The 15685-nt window shown below is 44.6% G+C and overlaps 1 protein-coding gene across 1 annotated transcript in view; it reads right to left on the bottom strand.

The window, feature by feature from the left end:
- Positions 1 to 467: 467 nt before the first annotated feature.
- Positions 468 to 15685, bottom strand: part of LOC135539380 (E3 ubiquitin-protein ligase pellino homolog 1) — a 50211-nt gene continuing 34993 nt past the window's right edge. Inside the window, exons 3-7 of the mRNA XM_064965228.1 lie at positions 6235 to 6364; positions 5873 to 5974; positions 4033 to 4248; positions 3612 to 3800; positions 468 to 2365 (exon numbers count right to left, since the gene is read on the bottom strand). Of these exons, the coding sequence (XP_064821300.1) occupies positions 1778 to 2365; positions 3612 to 3800; positions 4033 to 4248; positions 5873 to 5974; positions 6235 to 6364 (1225 nt within the window). The 3' untranslated portion in view covers positions 468 to 1777. The remainder of the gene's footprint in view (positions 2366 to 3611; positions 3801 to 4032; positions 4249 to 5872; positions 5975 to 6234; positions 6365 to 15685) is intronic.

Raw genomic sequence — 15685 nt, forward strand, 5'->3', positions numbered from 1 at the left:
TGATAACTGATGATCAATGGTCCCCACCCCGAATTATAGCTGGCCGCTAGACTAACTTACCAATCGAAAACCTTTTAGCTGACATGGGCTAATTGAGTGACTGCTGATGCACAAACACATTTCGAAATAGCACCTTGTGTATTCTATTATTCCAACTCTCAACAGTAGGTTGAGAACCCGAATGAATTCCTAAAAAAAATACAAATGTAGTTGCCCATCCCCTACCTACTGCTTACAACTGACAATTTTCACATTCTCATAAGTGGAAAAAGTGAATTTTATGTGAACTAGCTAGTACTGTCAATCCAAATGAATACTGTGTATAATAGGGTGAATGTTATTGCATATCTTATTTATTTTAGCTAAATACACCAAATATCTAGTATACATGAGTTCTGTCCAGTGTCTATTGATGATCTTGGATTCCAACAGTGGATTGGAAAAAAGAGAGCACTCACACAAATGTGAACAATTTCAAAGCTTTTAACTTTTATTGTTTCCAGTTGGTAAAAAAAAAATGGTTGTCTGCAACAAGCAACCCTCTTTGCAGAAATAATACTCAACATCCTGTTTGAAGGCATCAGGCAATCAAGAGGATATAAAGCAGAACAAATTGGTAAAACTTGAATATAAGTTGGTTGAACAAAAGAAAATAAGCTCTCACACATTACTAAAATTGGGAGTACAAATCACTGTGTAAATTAAGATCAGAAGACGAAACACGGGTACATTAACATACACACAAACATAAACATAAATATTATATACACACTGAATGCAGGTACACATGGAAGATGAGAGGGTAAAATGTTCATACCATCTGAAAAGTCAATGTGTTTAGGGCCACACTTCAATTGAACAAAAATGTATCACTTGCTTGCTTGAACACATTCTGGACACTCAGATAAGTGTCAATGTCGACAAGTTTCCACCAGTCAATTTATAGATCTGTTTCTCCAGTCCTTGTACAGAAGGGTACACAGAGAGAAAAGTGATATTGTTTTTTTATTATGTACTTCTTCCACTTCTTATACCACCTTATACCTGTTGATGTGGTGATTGATAACATTAAGATAGGGTACATGTTGGGATTCATGGTAAAAAAAGGTATAAGGTCATAAGCACTTTTTTTAACGCAATCGCCAAATATTAATTTTACTAGGCCTAGTTTAACAACATGGGTCTTCATGTCTAAGAAAAACGAGGTCACTTCCAAAACAGTAGCTAGCATTACAAAGAATGCTTGTTTCTGCTACAATTGCCTTTCAGATAGAAAAAGAAATGGCTATAAACATGAAGACACACCACACATCCTCACAATGGATTTTGCATCAGAACATTACAAATCTGCACCTGTGGAAGAGTTTGCTGTGTTAGCATATACTGTAGCGCTTTTTCATTGTTAACATGAAAATATAATTATAGTATCGAAAACAGCACTGCTAGAAAAAAGGTCACTTGAAATGAGAGAAGCAAAAAAAGTATTCCGTAGCTCTCCAAAATATTTAAGTTAAGAAATGTTTAACAGTCCTTTAGCTGTTTTTCCACCATTCACTTGGTTATCGCATGGCCATGGGTCATGTTCATTAGAGCACCAAACAGAAAGAATCTGTCTGAAACAGTGAGGGACTACCTGGATTTGTCCAATAAGAAACTCAAATGTTAATTTTCTGTTGCAAAATGTTTTAAGATGTTTTCGGTTGTGTGCCCTAATGATCACAACCCTGGTAGTTGCGAAGCGTTAGTTAGGGTTTGGGAGGAGACCACTGTCCATTATCTAGTCCAGGGGCCCTTGGAAGATGAGTCTGAGGTAGCCGCTCTCGCCGGCCAGTTGATGCACGCAGAATGGACAAGCGGCGTGGAAGGTGTGCGTGCCGTGTGGCAGCGGGATCTGGCTCCAGAACGCTGCCGTCTTCTCCGAGCACACATGACCGCACGGACTAAAGGCGTGTGTGGGCGGTGCTGCATCCAGGTAAAACCCCGCCTCACACCCCAGCCATAACGGTACATACGGCCCTCTGGTTCGGCACATGGGGCACTCCCTCTCCCGGCCCACCTCTACCACCTCATCCTCGGGCTCCCGTCCTTGGCCTCCCCAGCCGTGGTAGCCGTGCACATGGCCGCATCGGAGGTAGGCCCACGGCTGCTTCTCATCCAGGATCTCCTTGCGGCGGAGGCTGGGGAAGGCCAGGGTGTTGAAACCCACAGGGCATTGGGGCCGCCCGGCATTCAGCTCCTGCCGCAGGGCCTCCAGGTGCTTCACGGTGGGAGTACGCGAGAGGCCCTCGGCTGTGCGCCACAGGAGGGTGGCGCCGCACAGGTCGATCAGCGAGCCGTCCACCAGCTCCTGGCTCTCGCTCTCCACCTGCAAGACACAGAGATATTAGCAAACAGATGGCAAGATATTAACAAACACAATACAAACACATGCTCCACATGGTGTTGCTCTGCAGTCTGCCTTGATTAAATGTGTCAATGGTCCTGTAGACGGCAACCTGCGATGCCACATTTTATAGCTGTGGGGTGAAGGGGGGATCTTGGGTTCCCATTAAGAACTTAATGAAGTGCTTTTCATTTTTTTTAACTGAGGAGAGATACTGTAAGTATATCTCAGTATATATCTCAGTATTATATTGAGCATTGTCCTGTATCATTGGCCTTCGGTATGTATCTCAATAATAGATCAAAGAGGTCTTGCTTTTGTTTCAGACAAGGTGCAGACCTGCTGTGACTAAACCCATTGAACCAGCATCCCTTCCTCTCTTTCTCCCTTATCAGCTCTCGACATTTCCTCCCCCCTTCCCTGGCCGTTCTCATGCCTCAGTTTTAAAGTCGAAAGGCCAAAACACATCAGAATCATAATAACAGCATGTCTCAGACTCTCAATCATTCCTCCCAAAATGAAGGTGAGGTTAGGAGTGTGAGGGGGGATTCCTATGAGAATTCCTCTGACTTACTGAAATCTTCCAAACTGACTGTGTGGTCTCTGGGAGAAGGGGATGGAACTTAAAAGTCTAGAGTCAGGGTTTTCCAGGGGAGGTTATTATCGATGACATAACAGACCTATCACACTATAAATCAGATGCTGATTTCTGTGTATGAGAAACAGAGACCTCAAACAGCTAAAGCCCATCCAAACAGACTATTCTGTACAACTGAGATAACTCGTGAATTTGTTTAGATGTCTCATCTGCTCATATCACAGAGCTGTGGTAAAATGGCTTAATGAAGTTACCCAACAATGACTTTTTGGAGGACAGTAGTCTATGTTCTGAAAAATTGTTCCAGAGTTAATTGTTCCAAGTTAGAGTGAGAACTGGGTATATTAGCTGGCAGCTTCCATTCAATTAGTGCAGTATTAATGCTTCAGAAACATCTACTTAAAACAATGTCCCTGGAAAACAATGGCAAGGCATGGCTTACAGGGAGTAGATTCACTCAATGAGACTGCACAGGAGTGTGTGTGTGTGTTTGAACATGTTATGTTTCTGCAAGTACTCACATCTACACATGTTAGGGCTTGTTACTTCATGTGTGTGCACGCATCTGTGTGTGTACATGTGTGCTTGTGTGCATGCTTGTGTCTATGTATGTATCTACTAGCTCCCCACCATCTTGCCCCGTTGCTGGGCGGAGCGGGTCTCTCTGAGGGTGAAGACTTTGCCACAGACAGAGATCTCTCTCCACACGCCCGGCTTGGAGTCCTGCGTGAAGCCGTGGCGAGGGTGCATCACCAGCACGCCATTAGTGGTCAGCCCGTCCATCTGTCCGTCCTGTGTCCTCCACTTGGCTGCCTTCTCCTGGGGGAAAGAAGGGATAGAAAGTAGAAAAGGAGAGTTTCAGAGATATGTGTGCAGTACTTTTAGTTCTAATAGTTCATAGTTATTTCAAGGTTGTATTATGGCTTATAAACGTCATTGCATCATGAATGCTAATTGCAAATGCTTAAAGAGATACAGTATGTCACATTAGTAGTATTTCTATCCTAATTATATGGCAGCTATTTTGTTTTCATCACAATCACCAACTCACCCCCAGGAAGATGTTCTTGGAGGAGTCGAAGCCGGCGGCGTAGATGCGAGCGGTGTACGGTGGGCTCCGCTGGCAGATGATGCGGCAGGCGAAGCGCGAGATGGTGCTCTGGATAGACTGGGTCTGGGTCTGGCCCTCCCCCCCGTGGCTCTGCTGGCTGCCAGGCACCGTGTCCGTCACCACAAAGTCTATGGGGCTCTCTGTGGAACGCCCAATCTGGGATGGAAGGGAAGTTATCAGAGTGTATACTCCATTTAGCTTTAGTAATGTTCTTGCAAAAAAAAAAAAGCTTTTAGAGGTAAATATAGTAACTAAACTGATTCAGTTCTTTATTTAGATTAGTTTATGGAATCCCAGATTTGTGTCTCAGTACTCAAATGGCTTCCTTTCCTTGCCTCCTTTTTTTTACGTGGGCTCTCAACCATTAGTGATTTTACTAAGAGGCAACAGCCTGTTAGCCAAGCCTTCTATCGTTTTCATGCCATTCATTAGTTAGAGTTGGCTAAAGCACATGTAGATCAGATCAGGACCTGGACTATGAGATTGAGAGAAAAGACAGGTGGTAGATTAATGTAAGAAAGAAAGGGAAACATTTTCAGATTTATGTTAGCTGAGGCTGTCATCGATGTCATGCAGAAGTAATGGAGTAACAGCACTGCTGGCCACCGTCAGACTGTTCACGCCTATAAATCACTATGAGTGGAGACCGTCGAGATAAGGGTCTCTGTGTGTGTGTGTGTGTTTAGACTTTCTATGCATGTGAAGAAAGACACGGCTTCTTATTGTCATCACTATGGTAGTTGTTCCTTGGGTGTGTGAACGGGACAATTATTCTCTACTTAGGGAAACTCATGCAGGAGACAACAGGGACATAAAAGAGAGAGAGTTAAAGATATGTAAAAGAGAGAGAGAGAGAGAGAGAGAGAGAGAGAGAGAGAAAGAAAGAAAGAGAGAGAGAGTGTGTGTGATGGATAGAGAAGGAGAGAGGGGGGAGAAAGAGAAAGAGAGAGAGTTAGAGAGAGAGAGTAAGAGAGAGAGAGAGAGAGAGAGAGAGAGAGAGAGAGAGAGAGAGAGAGAAAAAAGAGACTATTGAAGAGTGATGTAAGGGAAAGAGAGAGAGCAAGAGAGAGAGAGAGAGAGAGAGCGAAGAGAGGGCGATGTGGTCTTATCAGAAAGGAATGGCAGGGTGCACCCGAGCCCCATGAGGTCTCACTGCTTAACTGCCTGCTGAATCAGCTTCGCCACAATGTCATTCGTCAAATCTATACAATCTATACAGGATGTAGAGCAGTGGCAGTCGATGACATTCAAGATGAGGGAGGATGATAAAAAAAATTATGAGCATGGCCTTATTTCTATTACAGCATATTGGATGACTGTCATTCATATTCCATTCCCCCAGTTCAATGTAACATCGATAGGTTTCGGCTACTATGTGATACTCAAATTTTCCCTATTCAACCTAGCCTTTAGAGCATTTCATGTCTACAGGTGTGACTGTTACAGGGCAATAGACATTTAGACAGGTTACCTTGGCATTCTTGGGCACAGAGACTATGGTGGTCTGCTTGAAACATGTAGGTGTTACAGACAGGGTCAGGGAGAGGTTGAAAATGTCAGTGAAGACACTTGCCAGCTGGTCAGCGCATGCTCTGTGTATGCTTCCTGGTAATCCGTCTGGCTCTGCGGCCTTGTGAATGTTAACCTGTTCAAAGGTCTTAATCACATCGGCTACGGTGAGCGTGATCACGCAGTCGACCATGTGAGTTGGCAAGACAGCACAACAGATCTGGGACCAGGCTTGACTTGAGCAGTGAGGACACGCTGGGGACACACTCACCTGGAACATGTCTGTATTGCTGTCATGAGTGTACTCCACCACCACCGTCTGGGCCCGGGACAGAGTGTAGGAGATACTGTGCTGGTCCTTGTTGCTGATGGCCTGCAGGAGGGAAAAGTTTGATGTTAGGAGTAGCAGGATGATGTCATTACCAATTACATTTACTTCAGGCGCCCCTGTTCTGAGTGGAGATATAATGTCTATTATAGAGAGAAGATTGTGTATTAGTGCAACAAGAGACAATGCCGTCACTATCATCTTGTTTATATCAAGTATATTTTACATTATATAAGAGAGTTTCTACGATTACAGAAATAAGCCTTAAATTCAAGCATACAGTATGACTGTTTCCTAGCTCCTACCTTGGCTGCCTGAGGTGTACACGCCACGTGTACTGTGCTGGGTTTCACCCCGCTGGCCTTGGGTCTCCGGCACAGTGCAAAGCGGCTTTTCCGCCTCCCCCTGTCTCCGTTGGGTAGGGAGCCATTGTACCTGTGTAGACAAGAACACACCCCATATAAATTGACCATTTTAATCAAAACATCCCGGCAGTGGTATCCTAGCCTGGTGTTCCAGTCTGTTTCATACTTTAGCAAACACCTGTCTGTATTAATTTTGTATCATACCATAGGATATTGAAGAGCAGTTGGCTATGGCACTTACAGTATGAGACCAGGCTAGCGGGAACCATCTAATGTGGGAAAAGGCCACCTTGAAAAATTACAGTTCAAAAGAAGCTGTTGATTGTTTGTTTCATCATATAGGGTATACAGTGGCAAAAAAGTATTTAGTCAGCCACCAATTGTGCAAGTTCTCCCACTTAAAAAGATGAGAGAGGCCTGTAATTTTCATCATAGGTACACTTCAACTATGACAGACAAAATGAGACAAAAAAATCCAGAAAATCACATTGACTTGTTCCACATTTTGTTACATTTCAGCCTTGTGCTAAAAAACAGTTTTTCAGAAATGTTAGCAAATGTATTCAAAATAAAAAAACGAAATACCAAATTTACATAAGTGTTCAGACCCTTTACAATGAGACTCGAAATTGAGCTCAGGTGCATCCTGTTTCCAATGATCATCCTTGAGATGTTTCTACAACTTAATTGGAGTCCATTTGTGGTAAATTCACTTGATTGGACATGATTTGGAAAGGCACACACCTGTCTATATAAGGTCTCACAGTTGACAGTGCATGTCAAAGTAAAAACTAAGCCATGAAGTCAAAGGAATTGTCCGTAGAGCTCCAAGGCAGGATTGTGTCGAGGCACAGATCTAGGGAAGGGTAACAAAAAATGTCTGCAGTATTGAAGGTCCCCAAGAACACAGTGGCCTCCATCATTCTTAAATGAAAGAAGTTTGGAACCACCAAGACTCTTCCTAGAGCTGGCCGTCCGGCCAAACTGAGCAATCGAGGGAGAAGGGCCTTGTTCAGGGAGGTGACCAAGGACCCAATGGTCACTTTGACATGGCTCCAGAGTTTCTGGGTGGAGATGGGAGAATCTTCCAGAAGGACAACGATCTCTGCAGCACTCCACCAATCAGGCTTTTATGGTAGAGTGGCCAGACAAAACAAAAAATGCAATTGACAGCCCGCTTGGAGTTTGCCAATGGGCACCTAAAGACTCTCAGACAAACAAGATTTTCTGGTCTGATGAAACCAAGATTGAACTCTTTGGCCTGAAAGCCAAGCATCACGTCTGGAGGAAAACTGGCACAATCCCGACGGTGAAGCATGGTGGTGGCAGCATCATGCTGTGGGGATGTTTTTCAGTGGCAGGGACTGAGACTAGTCAGGATGGAGGGATAGATGAACGGAGCAAAGTACTGAGAGATCCTTCAAGAAAACCTGCTCCAGAGTGGGCTCAGGACCTCAGACTGGGGCGAAGGTTCCCCTCCAACAGGACAACGACCCTAGTCTCTGAATGTTCTTCAGTGGCCCAGCTAGATCCCGGACTTGAACCCGATCAAACATCTCTGAAGAGACCTGAACATAGCTGTTCAGTGACGCACCCCATCCAAGCTGACAGAGTTTGAGAGGATCTGCAAAGAATGGGAGAAACTCCCCAAATGCAGATGTGCCAAGCTTGTAGCATCATAGCCATGAAGACTCAAGGCTGTAATCGCTGCCAAAGGTGCTTCAAAAAAATTACTGAGTAAAAGGTCTGAATACGTATGTATATATATATATATATATATATATATATATATATATTTATATTTATACATTATGTATAAATTCGAGCACACAGCTATGAAATCTCCATAGAAAAACATTGGCAGCGGAATGGCCTTACTGAAGAGCTCAGTGACTTTCAACGTGGCACCGTCTTAGGATGCCCCCTTTCCAACAAGTCAGTTCATAAAATTTCTGCCACACTAGCCGATCAACTGTGAGTGCTGTTATTGGGAAGTGGAAACTTCCCAATAAGTGGTAGGCCACACAAGCTCACAGAACGGGGCCGCCGAATGCTGAAGCACGTAGCGTGTAAAAAACGTCTGTCCTCGGTTGCAACACTCACTACAGAGTTCCAAACTACCTCTGGAAGCAACATCAGCACAATAACTGTTCGTTGGGAGCTTCATGACATGACATGGGATTGCTCCTACCTATCTCTCCGATCTGGTCCTGCCGTATATACCTACATGTACGCTACGGTCACAAGATGCAGGCCTCCTTATTGTCCCTAGAATTTCTAAGCAAACAGCTGGAGGCAGGGCATTCTCCTATAGAGCTCAATTTTTATGGAATGGTCTGCCTATCGATGTGAGAGACGCAGACTCGGTCTCGACCTTTAAGTCTTTATTGAAGACTCATCTCTTCAGTAGGTCCTATGATGAGTGTAGTCTGGCCTAGGGGTGTGAAGGTGAAAGGAAAGGCACTGGAGCGACGAACCGCCCTTGCTGTCTCTGCCTGGCCGGTTCCCCTTTCTCCACGGGGATTTTCTGCCTCTAACCCTATTATGGGGGCTGAGTCACTTACTGGTGGTCTTCCATGCCGTCCCTAGGAGGGGTGCGTCAATTGAGTGGGTTGAGTCACTGACGTGATCTTCCTGTCCAGGTTGGCGCCCCCCTCGAGTTTGTGCCATGGGGGAGATCTTCGTGGGCTATACTCGGCCTTGTCTCAGGGTAAAAAGTTAGTGGTTGAAGATATCCCTCTAGTGGTGTGGGGGCTGTGCTTTGGCAAAGTGGGTGGGGTTATATCCTGCCTGGTTGGCCCTGTCCGTGGGTATTGTTGTCCGTGGGTACTGTGCTTTGGCAAAGTGGGTGGGGTTATATCCTGCCTGGTTGGCCTTGTCCGTGGGTATTGTTGAATGGGGCCACAGTGTCTCGCGACCCCTCCTGTCTCAGCCTCCAGTATTTATGCTGCAATAGTTTGTGTCAGGGGGCTAGGGTCAGTCTGTTATATCTGGAGTATTTCTCCTGTCTTATCTGGTGTCCTGTGTGAATTTAAGTATGCTCTCTCTATCTCTTTCTCTCTTTCTCTCGGAGGACCTGAGCCCTAGGACCATGCCTCAGGACTACCTGGCCCGATGACTCCTTGCTATCCCCAGTCCACCTGGCCGTGCTGCTGCTCCAGTTTCAACTGTTCTGCCTGCGGCTATGGAACCCTGACCTATTCACTGGACGTGCTACCTTGTCCCGGACCTGCTGTTTTCAACTCTCTCTCTCTACCGCACCTGCTGTCTCTAACTCTGAATGATCGGCTATGAAAAGCCAACTGACATTTACTCCTGAGGTGCTGACCTCCTGAGGTGCTGACCTACAACCACTGCAAATTATTATTATTTGACCCTGTTGGTCATCTATGAACGTTTGAACATCTTGACCATGTCCTGTTATAATCTCCACCCGGCACAGCCAGAAGAGGACTGGCCACCCCTCAGAGCCTGGTTCCTCTCTAGATTTCTTCCTAGGTTCCTGCCTTTCTAGGGAGTTTTTCCTAGCCACACTGCTTCCACATCTGCATTGCTTGCTGTTTGGGGTATTAGGCTGGGTTTCTGTATAGCACTTTGTGACATCGGCTGATGTTAAAAGGGCTTTACAAATACATTTGATTGATTGATTGGTTTCCATGGCCAAACAGCCGCACACAAGCCCAAGATCACCATACACAATGCCAAGCATCGACATTCTCTGGAGTGTCTGGCAGTCCGACGGATGAATCTGGGTTTGGCGGATGCCATGATAACGCTACCTGCCCAAATGCATATGCCAACTGTAAAGTTTGGTGGAGGAGGAATAATGTTCTGTGGCTAATTTTCATGGTTTGGTCTAGGCCCCTTAGTTCCAATGAAGGGAAATCTTAACACTACAGCATACAATGACATTCTAGACGATTCTTTGCTTCCAACTTTGTGGCAATAGTTTGGGGAAGGCCCTTTCCTGTTTCACCATGACAATGCCCCCGTGCACAAATTGAGGTCCATACAGAAATGGTTTGACCAGATCGGTGTGGAAGAACTTGACTGACCTCCACAGAGCCGTGACCTCAACCCCATCAAATACTTTTGTGATGAATTGGAATCTAACTCTAATTGCTGCTGTATGTCGCTCTGGATAGAAGTGTCTGCTAAATGACTAAAATGTAAATGTAATGAAGTCATTTGATCCACTTCTAAAATAAAGTGACCACTGAGAGGGGTCAACTGTCTACTGTTATTCCTTGATGGAATAAGGTCACACTCCAGCGTTGGGTTTGTTGCAGTCAGATCTCCATTAAAACAAGGCCCAATCCTCTTTGTTCCAATCAGAGGAGCTAAGCTATGAGGTTATCTTTTGGTCACTTACCCCTGCCAGCATCTGCTGTGCAAAGATTTCATTGGGAAATGAGGGCTTTCCTGTTGCAGCTACCTACTTTTCCTGGACAAGCTGAAGTATTAAGACTGTATTATCTAATTTCACATCTTAACTGGTAGCATTACATCCAGTGCTAACTGAGACAACCAAATGCTTTTGTTAACTACTTGGAACTGCAAAAAGAAAGTTGTCTATGACCACCTAATTGCCTGTTGAATGTTTTCAGACCGTTCTACTGCTGAATACAACGTGAACGTGACAGAATACTTTCGAAGTCACAACAACCACCAACAACTCAGCTCACATCCTCCCTCTCTGCGCCATATAGGCTACATTCTCCTTTGTCCAAAAAAATGGCTTACACTCAGGAAGCCAGCAGCTCTTTGTTTACCCTCACTGTGGATGAGTTGCAGTGTACATTTAAATTGGATTTAGATAGAACCACCCTGCTCCCCCTTTCAAAAAGAAACAAAACTGCCCAGTTCAAATATTGTAAATGAACATGTACCATTGTGTCTGTTGGAAGTTGGAACAATGGGGTTCACATTTAGAGCATAAGTGCTGACTTGCATTTATTTCAAAGAACCTCCACGTAGCACAGTTGTAGCATACCACAGTTGCCAATACGCAACTTAACATGTACAGTGCCTTCAGAAAGTATTCACATCCCTTGACTTTTTCCACATTTTGTTGTGTTATTTTTATTACTGGTCTACACACAATGCACCATAATGTCAAAATCAAATTATGTTTTTAGGCATTTTTACAAATTAATAAAAAATGAAAAGTTGAAATGTCTTGTGTCAATAACTACTCACCCCTTTTTTATGGCAAACCTAAATACATTCTGAAGTTAAAAAAAAGGTTAACAAGTCACATAATAAGTTGCATGGACGTTGCATGGAAGTTGCAATTATAGTGTTTAAAATTATTTTTTGAATGACTACCTAATTTCTGTACTCCACGCAACACATCTCTGTAAGGTCCCTCAGTGGAATAGTGAACTTCAAACACATATTCAATGACAAAGACCATGGAGTAGATGGGGGGGGGGGGTCGAAGCATACATTGAATATCCCTTTGAGCATGATGAAGTTATAAATGACATTGGTTGGTGTCACTACGAAGGTAAAGGCGTCCTTCCTAACTCAGTTGCCAGAGAGGAAGGAAACCAGTCAGGGATTTCACCATGAGTCCAATGCTGACTTTAAAATAGTAACAGAGTTTAATTGCTGTGATAGGAGAAAACTGAGGATGGATCAACAACATTGCAGTTACTCCACATACTAAGCTAATTTACAGAGTGAAAAGAAGGAAGGCTGTACAGAATAAAAATATTCCAAAACATGCATCCTGTTTGCAAAAAAAACAGAAAAGGCAACACATTACCGCACTATGCCTCTCCCCTATTTGACCTTGATATTGTGTGTGTATGTACTCAAATGTAGGCTGTGTGTGATGTTTAAAATGTAAACGCTGCAAAAAAAGAAACGTCCCTGTTTCAGGACGCTGTCCTTCAAAGATAATTTGTAAATAACTTCACAGATGATCTTCATTTGCAAAGGGTTTAAACAATGTTTCCCATGCTTGTTCAATGAACCATAAACAATTAATGAACATGCACTTGTGGAACGGTCGTTAAGACACTAACAGCTTACAGATGATAGGCAATTAAGGTCACAGTTATGAAAACTTAGGACACTAAAGAGGCCTTTCTACTGACTCTGAAAAACACCAAAAGAAAGATGCTCAGGGTCCCTGCTCATCTGTGTGACCGTACCTTAGGCATGGTGCAAGGAGGCATGAAGACTGCAGATGTGGCCAGGGCAATAAATTGCAATGTCCGTACTGTGAGACGTCTAAGACAGCGCTACAGGGAGACAGGACGGAAAGCTAATCGTCCTCACAGTGGCAGACCACGTGTAACAACACCTGCACAGGATCGGTACATCTGAACATCACACCTGCGTGTCAAGTACAGGATAGCAACAACAACTGCCTGAGTTACACCAGGAAATCACAATCCCTCCATCAGTGCTCAGACTGTCTGCAATAGGCTGAGAGAGACTGGATTGAGGGATTGTGGTAAGGCAGGTCCTCACCAGACATCACAACGTCGCCTATGAGCACAAACCCACCATCGCTGGACCAGACAGGACTGGCAAAAAGTGCTATTCACTGATGAGTCAAGGTTTTGTCTCACCAGGGGTAATGGTCGGATTAACGTTTATCGTCGAAGGAAAGAGTGTTACACCGAGGCCTGTACTCTAGAGTGGGATCGATTTGGAGGTGGAGTGTCTGTCATTGTCTGGGGCAGTGTGTCACAGCATCATCGGACTGACATGACCCTCCAGCATGACAATGCCACCAGCCATACTGCTCATTCTGTGCGTGATTTCCTGCAAGACAAGAATGTCAGTGTTCTGCCATGGCCAGCGAAGAGCCCGGATCTCGGATCTCAATCCCATTGAGCACGTCTGGGACCTCTTGGATCGGAGGGTGAGGGCTAGGGCCATTGCCCCCAGAAATGCCTGGGAACTTGCAGGCACCTTGGTGGAAGAGTGGGGTAACATCTCACAGCAAGAACTGGCAAATCTGTTGCAGTCCATGAGGAGGAGATGCACTGCAGTACTTAATGCAGCTGGTGGCCACACCAGATTCTGACTGTTACCCCTTTGTTCAGGGACACATTATTACATTTCTGTTCGTCACATGTCTGTGGAACTTGTTCAGTTTATGTCTCAGTTGTTGAATCTTGTTATGTTCATACAAATATTTACAGATGTTAAGTTTGCTGAAAATAAACACAGTTGACAGTGAGAGAACGTTTCTCTTTTTGCTCAGTTTATATAGTATCAGTCAAAAGTTCATTAGAGTTAACAGTCAAGAGTTTTTTTTGTAAAAACTATGAAATAACACCAAACACCAAAACGATGAAATAACACATATGCAATCATGTGGTAATCAAAAAAGTGTTAAACAAATCAAAATATATTTTATGTTTGAGATTCTTCAAAGTAGCCACTCTTTGCCTTGATGACAGATTTGCACACTCTTGGTATTATCTCAACCAGTTCCATGAGGTAGTCACCTGGAATGCATTTAAATTAACAGGTGTGCCTTGTTTAAAGTTAATTAGTGGAATTTCTTTCCATCTTAATGCGTTTGAGCCAATCAGTTGTGTTGTGACAAGGTATACAAAAGAGAGCACCTATCTGGAAAGAGACCAAGTCCATATTATGGCAAGAACAGCTCAAATAAGCAAAGAGAAACGACAGTCCATCACTACTTTAAGACATGAAGGTCAGTCTTCAAGTGCAGTCGCAAAAACCATCAATGATGAAACTGGATCTCATGAAGACCGCCACAGGAAAGGAAGACCCAGAGTTTGCTCTGTTGCAGAGGATAAGTTCATTAGAGTTAACTGCACCTCATATTGCAGCCCAAATAAATGCTTCACAGAGTTCAAGACACATCTCAACATCATCTGTTCAGAGGAGACTGCGTGAACCAGGCCTTAATGGTCAAATTGCTGCAAAGAAACCGCTACCAAAGAACACCAATAATAAGAAGAGACTTGCTTGGAACAAGAAACACGAGCAATGGACATTAGACTGGTGGAAATCTGTAATTTCGTCTGATGAGACCAAATGTGAGATTTTTGGTTACAACCACTGTGTCTTTGTGAGACAAAAAGTAGGGGAACGGATGATCTCCGCATGTGTGGTTCCCACTGTGAAGCACGGAGGAGGAGGTGTGATGGTCTGGGGGTACTTTGCTGGTGACACTGTCTGTGATTTATTTAGAATTCAAGGCACACTTAACCAGCATGGCTACCACAGCATTCTGCAGCGATACACCATCCCATTTATTTTGCTTGGACCATGTTAGTTTATTGGTGATGTGGACACCAAGGAACTTGAAGCTCTTAACCTGCTCCACTACAGCCCGGTCGATGAGAATGGGGGCGTGATCGGTCCTCCTTTTCCTGTAGTCCACAATCATGTCTTTAGTCTTGATCACATTGAGGGAGAGGTTGTTGTCCTGGCACCAGACAGCCAGGTAGGACCTCCTCCCTATAGGCTGTCTCATCGTTGTCGGTGACCAGGCCTACCACGGTTGTGTCATCAGAAAACGCAATGATGGTGTTGGAGTCGTGCCTAGTCGTGCAGTCATGACTGAACAGGGAGTACAGGAGGGGACTGAGCACACACCCCTGAGGGGCCCCTGTGTTGAGGAGCAGCGTGTGGATGTGTTGTTACCAACCCTTACCACCTGGGGGCGGTACGTCAGGAAGTCCAGGATCCAGTTGCAGATGGAGGTGTTTAGTCCCAGGGTCCTTAGCTTAGGGGTGTGCTTTGAGGGCATAGGTGTTCCTTTTGTCCAGGTGGGAAAGGGCAGTGTGGAATGCAATAGAGATTGCATCATCTGAGGATCTGTTGCGGTGGTATGCAAATTGGAGTGGGTCAGGGTTTCTGGGATAATTGTGTTGATGTGTGCCACGACCAGCCTTTCAAAGCACTTCATGGCTACCTTACGTGAGTGCCACGGGTCAGTAGTCATTTAGGCAGGTTACCTTAGTGTTCTTGGGCACAGGAACTATGGTGGTCTGCTTGAAACATGTTGGTATTACAGGCTCAGACAGGGAGAGGTTGAAAATATCAGTGAAGACACTTGCCAGTTGGTCAGCGCATGGTCGGAGTACACGTCCTGGTAATCCGTCTGTGAATGTTGACCTATTTAAAGGTCTTACACACATCGGCTGAGGAGAGCGTGATCACACAGTCATCCGGAACAGCTGATGCTCTCATGCATGTTTCAGTGTTACTTGCCTCGAAGCGAGCATATAATTAATTTAGCTCGTCTGGTAGGCTCGTGTCACTGGGCAGCTCTTGGCTGTGCTTCCCTTTGTAGTCTGTAATAGTTTGCAAGCCCTGCCACATCTGACAAGCATCGGAGCCGTAGTACAATTCGATCTTAGTCCTGAATTGACAATTTGCCTTATATGCT

The sequence above is a fragment of the Oncorhynchus masou genome, chromosome 5, assembly GCF_036934945.1.
Source record: "Oncorhynchus masou masou isolate Uvic2021 chromosome 5, UVic_Omas_1.1, whole genome shotgun sequence".
Taxonomy (NCBI): Eukaryota; Metazoa; Chordata; class Actinopteri; order Salmoniformes; family Salmonidae; genus Oncorhynchus; species Oncorhynchus masou.